At 37.1% G+C, this 24117-nt stretch overlaps 1 protein-coding gene across 1 annotated transcript in view; it reads right to left on the reverse strand.

The window, feature by feature from the left end:
- The window catches only part of LOC115418171 (tensin-3-like), a 105405-nt gene that overhangs the window by 56649 nt on the left and 24639 nt on the right, over window positions 1-24117 (reverse strand). The window contains exons 12-13 of the mRNA XM_030132558.1: window positions 21629-21733; window positions 7004-7858 (exon numbers count right to left, since the gene is read on the reverse strand). Of these exons, the coding sequence (XP_029988418.1) occupies window positions 7004-7858; window positions 21629-21733 (960 nt within the window). The remainder of the gene's footprint in view (window positions 1-7003; window positions 7859-21628; window positions 21734-24117) is intronic.

The raw sequence follows: 24117 nt of genomic DNA on the forward strand, positions 1-24117 counted from the left end.
AGGTGGATTGGACCAGTAAAATAATAGCATATGAATCTATAACTGATGACAACTCTGAAATTTCCCCTTCGTTTTAGTGTGAAAAAAGTAAAATTACATGATAAAAATGGTGACATTTACAAACTATCCTTCCACAAAAAAATGTGAATAATCTAAATAACTGAATGAATTTGAACAACCTGAAATATCTTAAGAAAAAAAGTGGAATTTTAACAATATTATGCTGTTAGATGCTTTATGCATTTGTAGATCCACTGTGAATTGTAAGTTGTAATGCACATGTGTAAATGAGAAGCTGAGGCATGATATTGTTAAAACTGCGAAGTAAATTTTGAACCTAGTATTACCCCACCCCCCGAAGGGGAGGCCAGGGGTATTGTTTTGGGTTTGGTTTGTTTGTTTGTTTGTTTGTTTGTTTGTTTGTTTGTTTGTTTGTTAACACTCTAGCAGCAAAACTATTGGTTGAATTTGTGCCAAATCGGGTTAGATTGGAAGTGACCCAGAATAGATCTGATTACATTTTGGGAACAGTAGCCCAAAGTTCGCATTTTTTATGTGTTTTTAAATTCTTTTTTTTCCCCATTAACTTATAATTGGCAAAATTTCAAATGTCTGTAGCAACAAAACTGTTGGTTGAATTTGTGCTAAATTGGGTTTATAGATTGCCAGTGACCCAGAATAGATGTGATTACATTTTGGGAAAAGTAGGTCAAAGTTCACATTTTTTTATGATTTTTTAAAATCGTTTTTCTTCTCCCACTTACTTATGATGGATGAAATTTCAAATGTCTATAAAAACATCAATTTTGTTTCAATTTACTTCAAACTTGGCACATATATAGAGGCAACTGATATGCTGACATCAGCACATACACAGACATGATGACATCAGCTGGATTGATGCCAAAATAAGCTACAATATGTGTGAGGGGCAGGGTTTGTTGTGCCTGGTACCACTTGTTTTATAAGTTATGCAAGTATTTTACTGGTCTGACCCGATTGTGATCATATTGGGCTGTATGTAACCCCTGAACTAAAATGACTTTGACACCCCTAGTATACAGTATTTGCCTCTAAAATGTCAGGTGTAGAAGTAGAAAGCAGCAGGAAATGGAAATACCCAAGTGAAGAACAATAATCAAAGTAAATGCACTTCAATTTCATAAGTATATAATTGTGTAACAGTACTTCATTTCATTTTTCCACAGGTCAGAGGTTAAATGGCTGCGTTGTGCCGTTCATATCCCATGGGTCAGCGATAACTCTGAGCGGTAAAGACCCTGACAAACATGATTCAGGAGCTGTCACAACTGCTCCGCTCAGCTCCCATATGAGCCACCGGGCCACTCGGAGGTGAGCTTTGATGGAACAGCTGCTCTGCATGTAGAGTAAAAGCTGGAGAGAGGTGACATCACTCGTACACCTATGACCTGCTGTCCTTAAACAGAAAATGACATCAGGGACAGGGCTGGTCGCAGCAGAAGTGCACCTCTGCCTGCAGGCTCTGTCCAGTGGATACATGAGGGCATAAATCTGTCATATGTGAGAAGAAACAGCGCTGAAGTGACGCCACAGGTCAAGAGGATGTTCAGGTTCAAGTTGTGCTCATCCTCGACTCATGTGTAGTAAAATATGTAGTACCCAGCAATGCAGCAAATGACGCTGACTGTAGTTTAGGTTCAGATAAGGACTGACAAGATAAAGCAGCTTTTTAAGACACATTTCCTGGTTACGAATAAATCTTTTCACACCTCATCCATTCATTCACACAAAACATTGGCTTCTCTCCTTTACAAACTGCAACAAGTTCAAGTCCCAGTTCAGAACCCACACGAAAGTTTTCAGTCAGTATTTTCGGTCTTTTTAAGCAGGAGATTTACTATTTTATTTGCACATTTTCACTGATATACAGTACTGTTCAAAATTACCAGGCCATTGCTAGCTTTGATGATTTGCAGGCTTGTAAATATTATATCCTCCTGAGACCCAGTAAGTAAACATTTTCACAATTTTACATTAAATAATTGCCTTTATTGGAAACAGCATGTTGCAACAGTTCTGTCAGATACATTTATTTATTTATTTATTTATTTTTTAATATAATGTCATTTCAGTGGACCTTCTTTTTTTTTTTTTTTTTTTTTTAAAGTAAAGCTGTGAAACACTTGTTCCACTACAGAGGACAAAAATGCATTGCTGGGTCTCAGGAGATATAAATGTATTATTAAAGGGGTCATATTTTTGCTAAACCACCTTTTATTAGCCTTTGGTACCTTTATTTGTGTATTTGGGGACCTTAATAGTTCATAAGTTTGAATTTGAACCCTCAGGTGCTCTGCAAAGCATTGTTATATTCAAAATCAAATGGATTTCCACAAACCTGTTTCTTAATTTGTTAAGTCTGTAACTAGCTGCGTCACGACATTGCACATATAAGGTCAAGACTCTCTGACAAACATTTCTCCGAGTACCACCATAATTGTTTGTCAGCAGCAGCGGTTGCAGTAAAAACTGAAAATATGTCCAAACTCTGAGCCAATTACCTAAAATGTTTAGTTGCTGGTTGAACGGGACAGAGCAGCACAGCCAACAACCTACAACCAGGAGGGGGTGGGGCATGTAGACCACAGGGAAATGATTTAAAATGCATAATTCCATTTAAAAAAAAAAAAAAAGCAAAATATCACTCCTTTAAAAAACAGAATATTACAGTAGATATGTGCATGAAAATGTGAACAACATACACACATGCACAAAAGAATCAAAGCTAAGTGGCTTCTAGATGCAAAAGTCAGCATTAACCCATAAAGACCCAAACATTCACTGGTGACCAAAACTATCTAGTGATCTATACTGTAGTGTTTAATGCCTGCTGATCCACTAATCCTATCAATATATGTAAAAAAAAATTGGTGTAAAATGCAGTTTGTCATCTTTTCATGGTCATCAGATATGACCCATTTGGATGTTCAGAGGCTCCGTAGTTACCATGGAAACACCGTCATCTTCTACAATGTTGATTCCTCGGTAAAACCCATGGAGTTGGATCGATGACAGTGGTTCTTACATTCAGTTGTTGATATATTTGCTGAAAACGTCACTTTTTCTTCAGTTTTCTCTGTTTTAATATAATAACCATTGAATTTACTGTGAGTTTGCGTGAGCATCTAGAATATTAAAAATAGGAAACTATGATTTACTGTGAAAAATGCAAAATACAGAAGATAATATTATAATAAATCATAATAAATCACTTACAATAGAGAGAAAAATTCATTTGGGAACTGACACTAAATTAGCACTAGGTCTTTATGGGTTAAGTGTGAAATGTCTATTGTTTGAGTTACTCTTAAAGGCAAACAATATGAAATTATTATCATATGTTGAATGAAACCTGGTGTAAAAACACTAAAATATTAGTTCAGTAACAACATGACGTTATCTTCAAAGGGAGGTCACAATAATAGTTGACACACTGGTCTGTAGAAACTGTTTTGTTTTTGTTTTTTTTCTAACTAAGCATAAACAAGAAATGCATGCAAGGCTTGTGCATAATACTGTATTTTACATAGATGCTTTAATATGTTTATACTCTCATCTACTGTTATGGTGGTCATATAATATACATTCCCAAAAGCTGAGTATGTTTTAAACTAGGATTGTACTGTTCAAATACATTGTAAATATGTATATATACTTGCATCTATTGTTGAATTTCAACTATTATATAAGTAAACTTGCTAAAGATATTCAAAACAACACCTGAGCTGTGGACAAAATGAAAATAATCAGCTAGAATAAGTATCTCTGAACGGATCATATTTTATCTTCCAGCAAAAAGTAAACAATATCAGAAAGACAGGATGCCTTTATTGAGCGCCACCACTTGGAAAAGTTTACTTGAAGTAAAACGCAACAAAAGACTGAAATTGGTGGTGATATTTGAGGCCTTTCCCCCTCAGGTATCTGTGAATCCTTATAAAACTGGATTTGTAAAAGTATTGAAATAAGATGATAAATATAGGTGTGGCCTTAAGTAAAAATGCTTTTCAAATGTGTACACAATACAGTTACTTAACAATGGATGGTGTAACATGACCTGGAATGTGTTTACAGTAATTAAGACAAGACTGGAAGAAATCAAGCTCTACTTTCATAAAATTAACCAACATGATTAATCAAACTGTATTTAATCTTGCAGCTACTTTAAGGCTCTCCCATTAAAAAAATCACTCTCATTATTCTATTAACGTCCTTTAAAAGTGTGTAAAATTGTGAGAAATCAACTCAGTGCTACTTTTGTGGCAGTTCCAAATTATTGTTTTCTCCCTCTTTAACCTGTCTTAAGTGATTTATCATCATTTATAATAATATCCTCTGTATTTTGCTTTTTCTTTTCAATGAATACCATGCATTTTCCTATATTTGAATTACTGATCATGTAGATGTTCAGAAAAGCGCAGATTAAAGTTGATGTTATTATATCAAAAACACAGAAAACTGAAGAAAAAGGGACTTCTTCAGTAAAATATATCAATAACTGAACATAAACCGAGCCTCTCCATCCACTGTCATTGATCCAACTCCATTGATTTTACTGGTGAATCAATGTTGTAGAAGATGACAGTGTTTCTACGTTCACTACGGAGCCTCTGAACGTCCAAATGGGTCATATCTGATGACCATGAAAAGATGACAAACTGCATTTTAAGCCAATTATTTGCATGTATTGATAGGATTATAGATTCAGAATTTATCAGACATTTCAGATCAGTAGATGGGTTTAGTCGTCGGTGGCTGTTTGGGTCTTTATGAGTTAATACCATTTCCAACAACTTGCCAAAATATAGCTTTTGTAAATACATCGGGTCATTTTTTTGATCACATCAGCTTGTCTAAAAGGTCGAGTATGCCTTTCTCCACTCATACTTTGCTTATGTAACCTGTTTTTCAGCTTTCAGTATATTTCCATTCAAAATAAGACAGAGTGAAGGGTAAACAGCCCAGTGTATAGAGACCACAGGTCCAGGTTTCACAGTGCTTACACCAACTGAATAATCCCTACCTGCTTAATCAAACGCTTCCACCCTGTCAACAAACACCACGTACACTTTCTGTATGAAACGCACATGTTTGTGGAGATTTCCACCATCGGACCATCCTTATGAACAGCTCTCTGTCCAACCTGAATTAACGCCTGTGATAAAACAAATCCAAATCCACCACCAGCTTGTTGTCACAGGTGTATTTGCATTACTGAGGCAAGTGGAGTTGTGCCCTACCTCCAGTGAACTGTGTGTCTTTTACATTTTAAGTGAACTGAGCCTTTATGGCAGGGGTGTCAAACTCATTTTAGTTCAGGGGCCACATTAAGCCCAAATTGATCTCCAGTGGGCCGGACCAGTAAAACAGTAGCATAGTAACCTGTAAATAATGACGACTCCAAATTTTTCTCTTTGTTTTAGTGCAATCAAAATTAAATTCTGAAAATATGTCCATTTACAAACTATCAAAACAAAAATGATGTGAATAACCTGAAAAAACCCTGAAATTTCTTGAAAAAATAAGTGCAATTTTAACAATATTACACCTTAACTTACCACTTATACATACATATTACAGATTGGATCTACAAAGGCGCAAAATATTTAATAACAGGAAGAATAATGTTAAAATTTCACTTCTCAGGTTTCAGGTTTTTCACATTCAGGATAGTTTGTAAATGTTAATATTTTCATAATTTAATGTAAGTTTTTACACTAAAACAAAGAGAAAAAATTGGCATTGTCAGTATTTAGAGTTGTAATGTAATATTATATTTTTTCACATTAAACTAAGAAAATTTGGAGTCATTATTTATAGGTTATTATGCTATTATTTTAGTTGAGATCACATTGTTCTGTATGTGGAACCTGAACTAAAACGAGTTCGACACCCTTGATTGTGAATATCTTAAGTTTGATTTTTGCACTTTGCAAATTCATCCTGCGGGCCTTACTGGAACCTTTGGCAGGCCAGTTTTGGGCCCCCGGGCCGCATGTTTGACACCCCTGCTTTATGGTATGATTCTTGCTTGTAACAGCTGTGACTGGAGGCAGAATATTTTCAGGTTGTCAGTTCCATTATCACGCCTTAAGGGAAGTTCTTCCACTTTGACACAAATATTCACTTGCACTCAAGGTTGAACACATTAGAATTTTATGGTCAAAGGTCAAGATAACTGTGACCTGTGACAAACCACATCCTTGGCCATAACATAAGAATTTGTGCTCTGACTACCGCATAATTAACCCTTTATGGGGCAAGTGACTATATTTGGTAATTTACAAGATAGTGACAGCAACAGTTACAGTGAGGACAAAGAGTCAACAATCTATTTTTCCTTTTTTTTTAGGAACCAAATATGGTAACTTCACTGACCTTGATTTTGTACATTCATTCATTATCTGAACCCGCTTTATCCTCACTAGGGTCATGGGGGGGGGAGCTATCCCAGCTACTTATGGGTGAAGGCGGGGTACACCCTGGACATGTCACCAGTTCATCGCAGGGCTGACAAACAACCAATCACTCTCATATTCACACCTATGGGCAATTTAGATTAGCCGATTAATCGTGCATGTGCATGTCTTTGGATGGTGGGAGGAAGCCGGAGTACCTGGAGAGAACCCACGCAGACACGGGGAGAACATGCAAACTCCACACAGAGAGGTCCCACCCCCATCGACTGGTGTTGGAATCAAACCCAGGATTTTCTTGCTGTGAGGCACGAGTGCTATCCACTGCTCCACCATTTTTTTTTTTTTTTTAAGTTTTGCTTCTTTTTTTTGTTATGATTTTGTACATAACAACAACATTTTTTTTTTAAATTCACAAAACTTATAAACTCTTGTTAGGTCCTCCAATAACACACTAAGGTTAAAATTTTCTATTTCAGAGAATTTCTGAGTGTCCTTTAAAGGGTTAAACATCGGTAGTTTCACTTGTTCTGATTGGTTCTTACCTGTTTGATGGTTCTGTCCTTTATGACTGAGGCCGTTGGTGTGGAGCGAGGCGGACCGGGACAGTGGGGTACACCGAGTGGGAACAGGAACAAAGGTGGGATCCAGATCTAGAATCAGCTGATTCAACTGCTCTATGGACTCGTCAATGTCTGTGGCTAAAGACGCCAACTCGTCATCCTCTTGCGACGGTGAAGAAGTGTGTGTTGTGTCAGGTGTGTTTATGGCGTCTGTGTTCGGTGTGTGTTTGTCGTCCAGCAGCCCTCTCTGGACCGCCTCCCTGCTGCTGGTTCCTCTCTGTGGAGCCTCGGGGGCCACCAGAGGAGGCGGTCTCTCCTTCCTCATCTTCATCATACTCTCTTTACCATCATCATCGACCATCTGCTGCTGCTGAACCCACGTCTGTGTGGCGTACTCCGCTTGGGCCGGCCTCTCCTCGGAGGACAGCGAGCAAATACTGCTGCAGCTTGGCATGTCTACGGCTGCAGCTGCCACCTCTTCATCATCCTCATCATCCAGTATGTCCGTTTCCCGCTCACTGGAGGAAATCTCTCCATTGATAGTGTGTCCCAGGCCGGACTCATCTCCAGCGATCTCCCCCTCCCCTCCATTGGACACAGGAAGCTCAGTCATGACCCCCAGAGGAGCCTGCCTCCCTGCTGAGGGGTCCCGTGCAGAGCCTCTCCTGTGTTTGACCCCGGTCCGACCCTGTGAAGCCACAGACAGACCTGAATCACTGCTGCCCGACGGAGCCCGGTCACTACAGCTGGAGCTGCCGGTTGGTGAAGTCAAAGAAGCCCCTTCCTCAAGACCCGTCTTCCTCAGTTTGGCATACAAACTTCCATTCAAAGATGGAGCTGTGAGGAGGAAAAACAAAAATTTTGTGTTTATTACTGTGTTATTTCATGACATTCATTCATTTTTCATTCATCTTCTGAACCCGCTTTATCCTCGAGAGGGTTGCAGGGGTGCTGGAGCCTACCCAGGGTACCTATGGGCAAAGGCGGGGTACACCCTGGATGTGTCGCCAGTTCATCGCAGCGCTGAGATGAACAACCAATCACTGTCACAGTTCACATTTTTATTTACAAATCATTTAAAATATGTACACAAATTGTGTTCATAATTTCCAGCTAGATATGATTCTGTAAAAAGAGTAACCCCAGAAGCTATCCATAGCTTATAAGCAGGGGCCCAAGACATTAGGCAAAACAGTACAATTATTATGAAAACAATCCCTATTTCTAATTAAGCTATTCATATTCCCACCTATGGGCAATTTATGTGTTTGGCTGTTGGGAGGAAGCCGGAGTACCCAGAGAGAACCCACACAAACACGGGGAGAACATGCAAACACCACACAGAAAGGTCCCACCTCCGTCAACTGGTGGGTATTTCATGACAAAAAAGTGAAAATAAATTATGCAATAAGCACATTATTGCATTGAGGCCACAATGTCTGCACTGGTGTTCCTCCATTTAAAGCTGCCGGAGATTAGATCAGTGGGAAAAAATAAATAACCGGAAAGTAGACACCTTCCTTTTGTAGTTTCAGTCCAAATCAAAAGACTAAACATAAATATAGATGAAACTGGTGCTGTTTCATGTCGTTACGAAAAAATGTCAAGCCATTTCTCCAAGTTTCCATGTCGATACACAGTGCTAGAGCAGTAGAATAACATCACTTCACTTCTTACTGAATCAGATCAGGTTTAGTAAATCCAGCTGACCATCATGTATTTATCACCTTTACTCGTCTGCTTGAAAACACCTGCGATTAACCAAAATCTGAGTCAGAGCGTACATCTTCTGCAACTCATAAACACAGGCTTGTTATAGATGTGTAAGTCTCAGACCACTTGAATTAGAATAGGCTGAAAGATAATAATGGAACGTTTTCCCAGTGACATTAAAAAAAAACAACTATCAAGTACTGCAGCTTTAAGTATGTATCTGACAGTAATTTGACCTTGATGTGCATGTCAAACATTAATATAGCAGTTAAACATCCAAGATTTACTTAGTGGAAACAAACAATAAATATTCTGTAACAATCTTAATCACGTAACAGTCTGCTTTGGTATGGAATATTATTCCCAAAACAAAACGAGGAAGATTTCATGACATGATAAAGCATTGCTTAGTAGTTGGTTTTTGCAACACTTTCATCTGCACTTGAATTTTATTTGAGTATTTCCATTTTATACTATGCTTTATGCTTTTTATATGACAGTTTTAGTTATGGTGAACGGCAATAAAGCATGGATTAATCAATACTGATGACAAAAATATATAGCACTCATTTTTTATCATCTTTCCAGTGACAGGTTTTCATTTCCACGGTTCAGCCAGTCAGCTGCTGCTCACATTTACAGCCGATGTAGCAGTAAATTTCATTTATTTGGTTTTTGGACATTTAAAAGCATAACTTTCACTGGTGGAATATAACTAAGAACTCAAGTATTACAAATATATACATATATAAGTATAAATTTGAGGCTCCTCTACTAGTGTATTTTCATTTTATGCAGTTTTCTACACGTTTGTCTGACAGTAGTTACATTTCAGATGCAGTTTTTCTAGACAAACATATCTCTAAATGTGTTGACTTTGAATATTTGTGATAAATTGAAGGATGAACTGTCCATTTTACAGTTGTTATTATCCTCCTTAAGTTAAACAAACTCTGTAAAAACCCTGCTGGATTTACTGGCAAATACACAGTTACAACCCTGAGAAGTAGGCTGTTTTCTAAGTTCGTGATAAGTTGATGCTTACACATGGTTCTCACATAACAGTGATACTAAAAACATGTGATGATCTTCTAGAATACGATGCATTACTGTAGATGAAACAAACCAAGAGTATATTAGTAGTTTAAAAAAGCTCAACCTTAAACATCTACAGCAGTGAAATGCAACAAACACATGAATGGAGCTGTAAAATGAATCCAGAAACATAATATATAGTAAGAAAACATTTACAGCGACCATTTTACTGCACACTGACTACTTCATACTTTAAGTACATTCTACTGACAACACTTACATAGTTTCAGACTTTCTGTGCTTTGTATTACAGGAACCTATTCTTTATGTCCTGCTTGCAATTTATGACTTCATAATCTCAGATAACATTTTACTTTTTGCCACAGAAATTTATTACTTTAATCTCAAAAATATGTAGTTTTTATAGTAGTATTATACCATGGAAGTCAAACTCATTTAGTTCAGGGGCCACATGCAGTTCAGTTTGATCTCAAACAGGCCGGACCAGTAAAATAATAGCATAATATTTGCTATTCATTCTTTAATATTTTTTTGTCTTTGTTTCAGTGCACAGAATGCAAAATTACAGTATGAAAATGTTTACATTTGCAAACTATCCTTTCACAAAAAATGTGAATAACCTGAATATCCATGAACAACCTGAAATTTCTTAGGAAAAGTAAGTGCAATTTTAACAATGTTATGCCCCTTATCATTCAGAGGTGTGTATTACAATTTATAGTTCACAGTGGATCTACAAATATTTAGTAACAGGTATCTGGAACTGAAATATATAGCATTTACTTTATGGCAAAGTGACTTTTCAAGACTCAATGACACTCTTGACTGTTAGTGTTCTCTGTGTAATTTTTGCACTTTGTAAATTCATCTCATGGGCTGGATTGAACCCTTTGGAGGCCCGGTTTTGGTCCACAAGCCATATCCTCCTGAGACCAAGGAAAGTGAACATTTTTGCTTTTTTACATCAAACAATTGCCTTGATTGGAAACTGCATAATGCAACAGTTTTTTCAGATACATTTTAAATATTTAACATTTAACATATTTAACAAAAATTTTTTTAAAAGTAAAACTGTCAAACTTTTGTCCCCTACAGAGGACAAAAATGCATTGCTGGGTCTCAGGAGGATACATTTGCCACCCCAGTATTAGACTGTTTTCTGGGACGTCATTTCTTCTTGTCACCTTCAATGACCCTGACATGATTCACATCATTTTCATCATCTGACCCCTGGTGCCCTGTGGAAGGGACCACTCCCCTCAGGTTTTTCCTTTCCTCTGTCACCCGTCTGGTTGGTTATGACACACACACATAGAGGCAAACACACCACCTGTTGGACCCCTGCCATCTCTGCAGACACACTCCATGTAGATAACACAGAGCCCCTTTGTGTGGGCGGATGCATACGTGTATGTTTGTGTATGTGTGTATGCATGTGTCACGCAAAGGACGTGTCTGTCAAAGCGGTCTGAGGTCAGATCGAGCCGATTATCCACAGTCTTCCCTGACTGCACTTAAACTACACAGCAGCTTTGTAGGTAAAGGAGCAAGTTGTGTTCTGATGAAGGTTGTTGCACTTAGATTAGATAAGACTGACTTGTACAGTAACTGTAACAATACATACGGTGCATACCAGAGCTGTATGAGCACAGCCTCTTAAGTCCAGAGAGGCAATAAAACTCAAATACTAGACATGCATGGTAAAACCTCACAGCTGGTCTAATAGGGTTTTCACACACACTAACACACAACTTGAGAATGAGTAAAAAAAAAAAAAAAAAAAAGACAACAGAACCATGCAAAGCAGCTTACTTTACCGTCACTCAGGCAGGAGTAAACTTTCACTGTTGCAGACCAGAAACAGGATGGAAATACTTGCTGAAGTCTCCCTTAGGAGTCAAAGAGAGGAAAAGAGAAACAGATGACAAGCAGAAAGGAAAGAGGGGACGAGGACAGAATAAAAAAGAGAAAGTAGGACTTAAAGAGGGATAAAACAGATTCAGACCGGCTCAGCTGAAGGCTCTCTTTCCTCCTCCTCCTCCTCCTCCTCCTGCTCAGTCGTCGTCCTCTCTGTCTCTGCCACAGGAAGACAAGCAAAGAACATTCTTTCTCTTTAGGTGCTAACAGCCCCCCTGCGTCTGTCTGTTTTCCCTCGCTCTGTATGTCACTTCTGCAGTCCAGCTTCACCCAGCTCCGTCCCTGCACACTGTGAATCCCCGCCTTCATCGTCACCAGCAGTTTAGAAATCCCTCATCCCCTCCTCTCCCTCCCCCCTTCTCTCCCCCTCCTCTCCCCTGCATCCTGTCCGGGCTGACACAGGTAGGTAACATGCATTTTTGTGCCTCAGGGAAGGAAACAGTGGAAAAAAAAAAAAAAAAAAAGAAGTTTAGGGGTGGATCATTCACGAGTTGGAGGGTAATTCTACTCAAGCACAAAATTTATGCACTTTTTTTTCAGTTTTCTACTTGTGCTGCACTGTGTTTGTATTTTACAATTTTTTAGGTGGATTTTTCATGCACCACATCAAAAGTAGAACACATTGTTAAAGCTTCAAACTTCTTTGTTTCCCATTTCAGAGTAGTTTTAAGTTAGTCTTACATGTGTGAAGTGGTTTGTTTGCATTTATATTTGAGGAATAGACTGGTTTAAGTGGAGTTTTCATTGTTACTTTTATTTAGTTCCACTCAAGAGGAGAATCTTGATTTATAGACTAAAAAGGCTGGATGAAAAAAATGCATGAAATTTTACAAAAGGTCCTGCACAGTGCACTATTATCATGGAAGGGAAAACAGAAACAAAATGGAAAATCCACTTTATTTTAGTGTGCTTTGCATTGTTTTATTGTAATTGTCTAGATTTTTCTGGTTTTGAAAGTTGTCATTTTAATTTTAAATCTCAGTTTACTAAATCATGTCTCCCACTACTAGTATAATTCCTTTGCTCATGTGTAGTTGGCTCATATTTCAGATGTCAACAGTGACTTCTTCCTCTAAATGTCTTACATGGTTTCATGTCGATGAATGTTCATATCATCTAATATGTCACCAAAATAATTGATTGTGAAAAAAGTCAGAGCTTTTTTTTTCTTTCCTCTCCAATTACTTGTCTGTTTAACTTCTTCTTTTATTATTAGTCACTTTCTTTGACTGAAAACTGCTTCTTTGTGTTAGTTTTCAACGCTGCGGTACTGGAAGACTGACTCTTTACTCCCTCTAGTGGTCATTTACATTCACAGTGACATGACCTGTGGCTGGGAAATATTCAGTGTAGACTACATCTCTGCAATACATTGACATTGACACCTTTCACCTTTCAAAATCCTTATAACCCCGCCCCCCAAACTGGAGGCAAGGGGTATTGTTTTTGGTTTGGTTTGTTTGTTCCTTTTATCAACACTTTAGCAGCAAACTATTGGTTGAATTCGTATCAGATTGGGTTTATAGATTGCCAGTAACCCAGAATAGATGTCATTACATTGTGGGAAAGGCAGGTCAAAGTCCAAATTTTTTATGATTTTTAAAAAAAAATCTTCCAATTTACTTATAATGAGCAAAATATGTGCAGGGGGTGAGATTTGTTGTACCTGGCACCACTTGTTCTAAATGAAAATAAGTGTAATACTTCTGATGTTCATTTGTCTAGACATTTTTCCTGGTGTGACAGTTAGACCTGAACCTTCTGATAAGTCCACTGTATTAATGCTTTGTTAGTAATTTTGTAGGATTAATAAAAGGCTTCAATGCCTGTTGTGTGGGTGTGATTGACAGCTCAGTTGTCTGCTGAATCTGAGTTTGGCTTCATAGACAGTAGATACTTCTATTTTTATGTATATAGAGTTTATATAGAGAGAGAGCTTTTCTTATATCACTTTTCATACATTTTTTTTTAAATCTTATACTAGATAGACAACTGTCAACAAATAATTCCTTGTATGTGTTTTTATAGTTGGCAAACAAAGCTAATTCTGATTCTGGTTTGTGTGATGTAGTGTGACTGTGATTAAGAAGTTTCACCAAGAATACAGTCAAATGATTCTATTACACAATAAGTTGGACGTACTGTTAGCTTGGCAAGCTTCATCCATCACACCTTAATTTTCCTCAGCTCCACCCTTTTTGTCCAAATATGGTCATGTCAGCTCCAAAAAGCCAGGAAGTCTTTTACCCAAACACAAACTCAAGGCTTCAATGTCCACTTTCCAGTCCAGTGGCTCCGACAATAACACACTGCCCTAATGCCACTATAATGCTTCCCTATTAATAATAAATCATTCAGAGGAAGTATCCAGTTCATTTATACTTTAACTACATTTTGTTGCTCATACATACTTCTGTACTTCTACTTGAGAGAAGGATCTGAGTCCTTCCACCACCGGTCAGCAGATTGTGCACTCACAGGCAGGTGAAAAGAGTTTTGAGCAGCACACATAATGCACTTTCAAGGAAAAAAAAAAAAAAATAAAAAACAAAGCGCGGACCTTGAGCTGGCCAATTATCGGGAGGGGAATGTAAACATGGGGCGGGATCTGGAGAGACTTGTGTGCAGACGGGGGGGGATGGGGAAAACCGCAACTTGAACCTGAAAACCAAAGCTAGAAAGAGATAAAGAAGAGAAGAAGAACAGGAAAGGGTTAAGAGTGGGAAAAGAAGAAGAAGAGGAGATGGAGTGATACGATAGGGGAGGTGTGCACGTAAAGTAGAACCACCTGGGGTTGAAAACAACATTCCTGTGACTGGCGGTGTTGCTAACTGGCTGGCATGCTCATTACCCTCATGTGCATGCGTGAGTGCTGGCGGTTAACATAATGGCCATGTGTGTGTTTGTGTGCATTCATGTGTGTATGTGTGTTTACATGGCGCTTTTCCGCACGTCTCCCCCAATGATCGGTCTATCTAAATTACATGGCTGGCCAGGGCAGATTTAGCAACGGCATAAAACAGCTGGAACTGAACCTCAACCGCTGCTTAAAGTGATTGTTTCAGCTGTCTGGACGTGTTGTTTTTGTGTTAGTGTTTTTCTGTCTGTGAACGGTTATTCTAACTAAATGGAAACTCCTGAAAAAACAGACGCCTCCAAACTACATAGGTCTGTTCTGGGTGATGGTCTAGATGACTGTCGTTCTCAGGGACGTTTTGAGAGGCCTTTGTGACCACGACAGTTGTAAGATGTCACACTGATGAGCAGACGATTACACACAGAACTGACCACAACCAAGACCACAGTCCAAACAGATGTCTCACAGAATGGATGTGGACGATGTGTCAGCTGAGGAAAGGTAGCAACATAAGTGCAAATACTCTGGTACATGTAAAAAGTTAGTGACAACCTCGCTTCAGTTACAGCATGCAAAGATAATATAATGAGTGAGTTGTGAGCTTCATAATGAGCGGTATTAATGTGTTTTTAAATGCATAAAATATATCAAGCTACTGCACTGGGGAAAAAGCCATAAAGACCTAGTGCTACTTTAGTGACAGCTCCCAAATGATCATTTCTCTGTATTTAACCTTTCTTCAATGATTCATCACCATTTATTGTGAAAGTATCTTTGCACTTTACTTTGCATTTTTTCAGTCAAAATCAGGTATTTTCCTTTATTTCATTTACTGATCATGTAGATGTTCATAAAAACTCAGATTAAAGTTAAGGGTTATTATATCAAAAACAGAGAAAATTGAAGAAAGAGTGACTTTTTGGGCAAAGATGTAAATAACTGAATATAAACCGAGTGTCTCCATCCACTGTCAGTGGTGACTTTTCCATTGACCCTCAAATTGCACAAATATAACTTGCGCATAAAAATTTACCTAATGGAAAAACGTCAATTTTAGCAGAAGTCTCATTTTTCGATTAAAAGTTTTTGCACTGGCAAGAGGTGGTTTTTTCGGGTGTAGCACAAATGGTATATCACACAAAACTGCAATAGAAAGACCTTTTCGCAGCTAGTCAGGTGAATTAAAAAAACAGATGTTGATGGATTTACAACAAGCGAAGAAGAAACATGTCGCGGTATGTGTGGACACACCAGAAAACCCAATCATTTTTTAATTTAGTATGAGGTAGAGGGGTAATATATAATAATAATGAATATATCTGTAAATCAACACCATATTTATGTTCATCACCATGTTTATGGAATGACCTCTTGTGTCATCTCGTGATAACAAATAAACAAATCATCGCGTTTGTGATTAAATGGAAAAACCGACATTACACACTTCTGTTTTTTTGAGATTTAGTAAATATCGGTAAAGTTTTGCACAGATGTCCAACGGAAAAGCGACTATTGATCCAACACATGGGTTTTTACTGGTGAATCAATGTTGTAGAAGATGATGGCGTTTCCACGTTCACCATGGAGCCTCTAAACATCCAAAATGGTCATATTTGATGACCGTGAAAAGATGACAAACTGTATTTTACACCAATTATTTACATGTATTGACAAGAATAGTTAATTAGAAGTTATTTACCATTTTATATGAGTAGATGGTTTTGGACACCAATGGAATTTGGGTACTTATGGGTTAAAATTTTACAAAACCTTAAATATTATCATGGAATATTTATGTTCCAAAAGGTGTGCCTGCATCAGACAGACACAAACAAATGCAAATTCTTTGTTTTTTGCTAACTGAATTGCTAATTTGCTTATTGAAAAAAAATATACAAAACTAAATTCTAAACCTTTTTAACATGTCAGGCCCTGGATGTGTTTCATTATCTTGCTGAAACATCCAGTTTTGACCTCAATGGAACATGTTGGTTTGGAGAATGACAGAATACTAATAATAGTGATTCTTAATGCATTATATCACAAATGCATGAGGTGTCCAAAAACATTTTGCCACCACTGCACCAATGTCACAGAAGAAACCTGTATCTGTGTCTGATTCCTTTAATTTTATTCTGCATTGCTTTGCTTTATTTTCTTGATCTGATAGAAAACAAATTTCCCTTTTATAGGGATTTTTTTTTTTTTTTTTTTTTTTTTTTTTTTTTTACATTTTATTTAACCTTTATTTATTGATTTTATATTTTAACTCGGTTTATTTATTTGATTTTATTGTTTCTTAATGCTTTGATTAATTTTATTCACTGTGCTTTTAGTCTTCTGTACAGTACTTTGGTCCACTGTGGTTGTTTTAAAGTGCTTTATAAATAAAGTTGGATTGGATTGGATTGGATTGGACTGGATTGGATTGGAGTGAACCAGAAAAGACTCCTTAAAATGAAAAAAATCCCATTTACAAGAATATCCTGGCCAACACGGGCTGCAGCAAAATTAACCAGGTTATAGGCAGGGCAGAAAACACATACAAATACTCAGACATCATGTAAAATTCAAGGTGAGTATTCAATGATATCTGCAAAGAGGGTAGTTTAGGTATTAAATTATTTAGGCAAAATATCTATAAACAAAATTTCTCCTTCCATGGCGTCTAAAATCCTTTTAAAGCTGTTAAGTGAGACCAGCTCCTAAAGTTTCTGGTCATTTTGTACTGATTCCCAGCAAAAGGAGTTTCAGATATAGTGGAGCTTAGGAACAGGCAGAAGGGATAAATCCTGACACCAAAGGCTGTAACTCCTTGTACTATTTTGACAGATGTATTTTTGAATATATGAAGGAAGCAAACCTAGGAATGCGTTTCTATATGAGTGCATGCGTCAGTCTGCATAAAGACAAAACCAGGCCACAAAATCTGCCACGAGCAACAACTGACAGTGATAAGTGAGGGCTTTAAAGTTAGTAATAAACCCCGAAGCTTCAAGGAAAAACAGTGGTTAGAGCATGTTAGCTTTGAGGGGATGCAGGTACACTACAAACAAAAAGTTAAGGATATTTCTTTTTTTTTGTGTCTTTTTTTTTGTTGTTGTTGTTGGGTTTTTTTGCCATTTGTAAATAAAACTATGTCTGGTCATTAAAAAAATGTGTTTCAATTCAATTCACACACAAAAAAGTAAAAAGCACTGTGCAAGAATCCCAACTGAAAAAAATAGCACCAAAATTAATAATATCCTTAACTTTTTATTGTAGCGTATGTGCTGTATATCACATCACCAAAGTTCAGCATAGACATAAAAGTTGCAGGAATAAGTCTGTTTTTAGCCTCAAAAGCAGAAGCAAAAGAGAAAAATCCAGTCCAGTTTAACCTTTTTTTTCAGATGCTGAATATGAGGCGTGAAAGAGAGTCAGGTAAAATACCCAGACACAGACTCAATCTGATAAATAAAACTGATCTGTATCTATAAGTAGAGAAACATCACAACTACAACTAAATCTATGCCGTGTGGAAGAAAAAAATGTTGCTATTAAGATTTAGATTTTTGCGACAAAAAGAAATAAACGGCATATAAATACAATATCATCATCACTTTGAATAGAATTACTGATACATTACATTGCATTAGTGCTGCAGCTGGTAAAAGGCTAATTATTTCATTACTCTGTGTTGATCATCTTAAAAACACATTATAACAGTACTCTATTTTTTTTTTTTTATAATTTTTTGTTTTTTGTTTGTTTTTTATGAGTGTGTGTTTTTGTGTTTTTTTAGTTACTCTTTTTTCTTTTTTTTTTTTTACATTTGATTTTCATATTTTTATGGATATATTTTCTTATAATTGTATCTTGTTGTATCACTGGACAATGTTTAATGGGTGAAAAGAAAAAAACACAAAAAGTGAGTTACCAAAAAAAAAAAAAAAAAAAATTATAATTTATTGATTTTCATTTTCCTTTATTAACATAAACATAACTAAAGCTGCCAAATGAATGTAATGTACTGAACTGCATATTTGTTTCTGAGATGCAGTGAAGAAGTATCTAAAAACAGCACAAAATACCAGTATCTCACATTCCATTCAACACTGTAAAACTCCTGAATAGCAGCCAGAGTCATATCATTTCATTCACTAAAAAAATAAACCCCACAAACACTAAACAGAGCACACCCAGGCATATTATCACCTCATAAAGTCTTCATAGTTACCAAACAGCTGCATGTTTTTCCACTGAAATGAAGCAGACGATAGCATCATGTACTGTACATCTGATCAACGTCAATCACTTCGTCCTGTGTTTCCTCTCCTTTCAACTCTAGTTTGTTGTTCTGATCTCGTGGGAAAAATATCTGGGTCTTTAGATGTTGCACTTTTTTCATCGGCGGATTTGTGGAGAACAGCTGCCTGCCTCTGTTGGAAACTATGAGACTGAACTGGACTATGTTCAACCAAACCATAGTGTGTAATTACATGCACACTTATGTTCAACTATTGTTAAGAATAAGACAATAATCGGATCTGACAGCTCACATTCTGTTGAATATTCAGAATTATCCCATTTTGGTGAAAGTCAGTGGGAATATGTTGGTGTTACTCAGATTTTTGGAGTATTCCTTGGACGTTGTACATACAGCACATTCAGAATATATGTTTCAGTTGAGGTTTTTAACCACAGTTCACAACGCAGACCCCTCCTGTTTATAGTCAACACACTTCATTGAGCACAAACCAACCAGACAACTGTTTCCTAGGCTGGATATGTATGGATACAGGAAAAATACAGAGGGTATTTCTGGACAGAAAAAAGAAACACTACTACTTTTCAACACTATGAAGACAAATATCAACAGCTTTTCATAATGGTCATCAATGGAAAGCTATTTTGATGTAAAGCATCACACAAGCTACAATTTTAGCAGTTTGTATTAATTAGAGTATGTATGTGATATTAATAGGAACATAGTCATTTTAGAAATTAGAGCAGAAGTTGGAATATTCGTTGCATGTAAACATAGTCCCAGAGTATAATCAACACACTTCAATGAGTGTTATTTAAAAGTACCAGTGTCACTTCGGTCTAATTATTTGAGAAAACCTAATAAAACACGTTTTCTTTTTCTATTCATTTTGCCAGACCAGTCATAAAACTGTGAAATGCATCACACCCTAATTTGCTTGACACACAGTCCAGACTTAGTACTTCTGATTAAATAAAATAAAATCCCCCCAGCATGGAGGTCGCACAGGCAATACATCATCAAAATGTCACACTTTAGTCGCAGAATGAGAGGTGTTCCGGAATCCTGATTCCACCTTTATCACAGCTCTGTTATTACCTCCAGATGGGGATGGGAATCGTTAAGAATTTAACGATTCGGATTCCATTATCGATACTGCTTATCGATCCGATTCCTTATCGATTCTCTTATCGATTCTCATTGGGTGAGGGAATAAAAGAGTACAAACAGGTGTGTTTGCATTAACTGTCTTTTATATTTCCATCTCTGCACAGAAAATGTAACATATACAGTATGTACAAATAATAAGAACAGATGACGCTGGGCCCAGTTCGGGGGGAGCGGGGGGGGGCATACAGTGAAAGTGAACCTAAAGAGGCTTTACTAATTCCTCTATTGCCACATTTCTACTTCGTGGAACCGGTTCAACTCGACTTGGCTTGTCTCCCGTTGTTGTGCACCTCATTTCCTTTCCCTTCTTACAACGTTTGTTCCCCACTGGCGTTCACTCTGCCGTTACATCCACAAGCGCCGCTAAGTAGAGTATCAAATACGTGACATTCCTGTAAATGATTCACATGCTGTGGACAAATGTTTGAAGATATTGGAGGGATTCCACCCTTTTGAAGACATGGAAGCTTAGACAGTGTTCCAAGTAAGTGGACCTGCTGTCGTCTTTTTAGACCGTTTCTGTCTCAACACCATGTTGGCTACGTTCTGACCAAACAATGCAGCGTACGTGTGACGTCATCGCGCATGCACAATGAAGGCGGAATCGATAAGCAGAATCATTAAGCAGGCAGGCAAACGATTCCAAGGAATTGAGCTACTGGGAACCGGTTCTCAAAAAAGAACCGGTTCTCAATTCCCATCCCTACTTCCAGAGGTGTTACAGAGCCGAGGTGGGACCAAATGATCCCACCATTCTGTTTACAAAGACATTGTTACGGAAGAAAGGTCAAATATTCCCAGAACAGAAGTGCTGTGTAAAAGGGGCTATAGACTATGAATAACCCTATAACGCCAAACGTATCATATTTGATACATGAGTTTTGAAGCCCTCCACATGATCAGTGTGATATTTTTTTTGTTGTTGTTGAAAAACCTGATGTATACAATTAGATACATGCAATACACAGATAATCCACCAGGAGGGAGGAATTTGTTCACTAGAGGCCTTTCCAGTGACACTACAAGACTGTCATTAATAAGGAAGGAGGCAGAACTTTGCCAATTTTGAAAAGGAATTACCAATTTGTGTATACAGACATGTTTGTGTTAAATTTTTGTTTGTTAAAAAATAATAACATTTGAGCATTGAGACCTGATGTATCAAATATGAAACAAAATTGAAACTCATACATGGAAACTGGTATTTGAAATAAAAAAAAATTGGTTATTCAGAAGGACCAATAAATGCTCCAGTTTCAAAGAACTGGAATTTTCTGTCAGTGATTTAATGGTTCAGGCTTTACAGGGTTAAACACCTCATACAAGAATGTGTTAAAAATCCAAACTAACCCTTTAAGAAGATACAACTTCCAAAAACAGGAGTACAGTCCTTTAAAAGTCTGAACTAAGCAGCAGTAGGTTGGCATTTCAGCTTGAATGCCATGCTCAACAGCCAGTAAAGGTCACCTGATGTTAGAACAGAGCAGTTTGTTTATCTCCTGTGGCGTCCTGTGTTTTCAGACTGATTTTCCTGTTAAATCCCATGTCATAACTGTGTCCAAAAAGCAGGAAAAGAACGTGCAAAAGACCTAAAGGGAAAGTAAGAAGAGGCGTTTCTCATTGGAAACTGTGAGATGTACTCTACCTGTTGCAGCAGAAGTCGCAGCCTGATATGAATCTCTTCTGACCAAAGGGTCCAAAGTGTCGTAGTCGACAGTTACTGAGCGTCTGTTGTGCCACAGCTCTCTGCCTGCACGAGAAAATGACCAACAGCCAAGAAGACAAAGAGGCAGCGCTGGTCAGGAGTCAGTTAAACAACAACATGCACACAGACGCCTACCCAAAGCACAGACACCAGCTGATTTCAGATTTACTCTAAATGATAACTTGGTTTTATTATTTACAAGGGCGTCTCTATGTAAGTGTGTGTCTGTATTTGTGTACTCTGGTTTATGTGTATGTGTGTGTGTGTGTCCCCTGTGTACACTATCTACAATCTAAATTCCTGTCAGATATGTGTGTGTGATAAACCCCTCATATTGCTTCCTGTTGAGAGCTGAGCAGTGTGTTTGTACACGCTGAGTGGGCAGTGGCGCCATTGCACTATCCTCTGCAACACTGCCCCCACCTGGACACACACCTGTGTCAGCGCTGACTATGAACGTTTTCATTCACAAGTCCAGTGGTGGAATGTAACTGAGGATGTTTACTCAATACACGTTTGAGGTTCTTATACATTAACACATTAAGACCCAAACACACACCATCAACCAAAAGCATCTACAGATCTAAAATGTTTAATCACCGTTGATCCGCTAATCCTATCAATACATGTAAATAATTAGTGTAATATGCAGTTTGTCATCATTTCATGGTCATTAGATATGACCCATTTGGACGTTCAGAGGCTCTGTAGTTACCATGGAAACACTTTCATCTTCGACAACATTGATTCACCAGTAAATCGCATGGAGTTGGATCAATGACAGTGGACAGACACACTTGGTTTTATATTTAACCCTTTCATGCATAGTGGTCACTACAGTGGACAGCTGTTCAAAAGTGTTCTCTTGTATATTCATGGGTTTTGTTGTTTTAGTTGCATATCAGCCAACACAGTGGACGCTTATGCATCATCCTATACACTGAAATTCATACCATTAACTGTAACTTTGCTGTTCTAGATAAACCTGATCTGCAGTAACATGTTTGAGTGAAAAAAAAGGCTATTGTTATTAGACTGTAATTAACAGTTTTGTTTTCTTTTTTTTTTTTTTTTAAAAAAAAAGGTTTTTTTTGCATATCATCTCCATGCAGGTATGTTAAAATGTGAGAAAACGTCAGATTAGCAGCATTAAAAGTGTTTTTATTTCATAGTTTTCCCACTTTATATCAGTAAATACATGTTTCTTTGCTTCTAAAATGAAATGCATGGTGTCCAGCTGAGTGGATATTTCTGTAACTCCATGAAAAATAGGTTCATAAAAAAAAAAAAAAAATCCATCAAATTGTTTTTTGTTTTTTTTTTCCATGTCTAAAAATGATTAAAAACACTCAGGAAAAAAAAACTTGATTGAGGTTCTCATAATTCATGCATGAAAGGGTTAATATATAAATATATATAATATATATTTAATGTTCAATGACATTTTTGCTGAAAAAATAACTTTTCCTCAATTTTTTTTTTCTGATTTGATATAATAACCTTTGAATTTAATCTTAGCTTTTATGAACATCTACATGATCAGTGAATTAAATATGGGAAAATACATGATTTACACTGAAAAATACAACTTCAAATACAGAGGATAATATTACAATAAATGGTGATAAATCACTTAAGAAAGGTTATATATAGAGAAAAATCTATTTGGGAACTGACACAAAAGTATCACTGGGTCTTTATGGGTTAATTGTGGATTTCCATTTTCTGTAGCTTTATACTTGTGCTTCATTACGTCTCAGGGTCAAATATTGTACTTTTTATTTCACTACATCTGTTTGGCAGCTTTAGTTACTTAACCGAGTGTATTTTTACATCTTCTTCCTGTTTGGTGAAATCCATCTATCTCCAATTGTCAGATAAAGTGTGTCAAATTATCCTTCCTGATCTAAATAAATTAAAAAATTTCAATGATTGGCTGGAAAATGCATTGTAACCAAGCTGAAAATAGGCCTGTTTTTCATCATTCTCTTTGGACAGTGATGCTACAAACATGGGACGATCTAGAATACAATGCATTGCTGTAAAGTAGTTCAAACGAGCTCAACCTTCAACTTCTACAGCAGTAAAATGCTACGAATACATCAATGCAGCACTAATATGACTACAAAAGCATCAATTATAACAGTAACCATTTTACTTCACTTTGACTACTTTTACTTTTCAGACTTTTCAGACCTAAACACCAGCTGGTAACTAAAAAAATGCTGATGTAAAATGTTTAATACCTTCTGAACCACTATCAATGCATTGAAATAATTCAGATAAAGTTCTTTAGCTTTTCAACAGCATCAGATTTGACCCGTTTGGACGTTAAGAGTCTCAACAGTGAATGTGGAAACGCCATCATTTTCTGCAACATTGGTTCATTAGTTAAATCTATATAGTTTGATAGAAGACAGTGGCTGTAG

This window comes from Sphaeramia orbicularis, chromosome 4 (assembly GCF_902148855.1).
Source record: "Sphaeramia orbicularis chromosome 4, fSphaOr1.1, whole genome shotgun sequence".
Lineage (NCBI taxonomy): Eukaryota > Metazoa > Chordata > Actinopteri > Kurtiformes > Apogonidae > Sphaeramia > Sphaeramia orbicularis.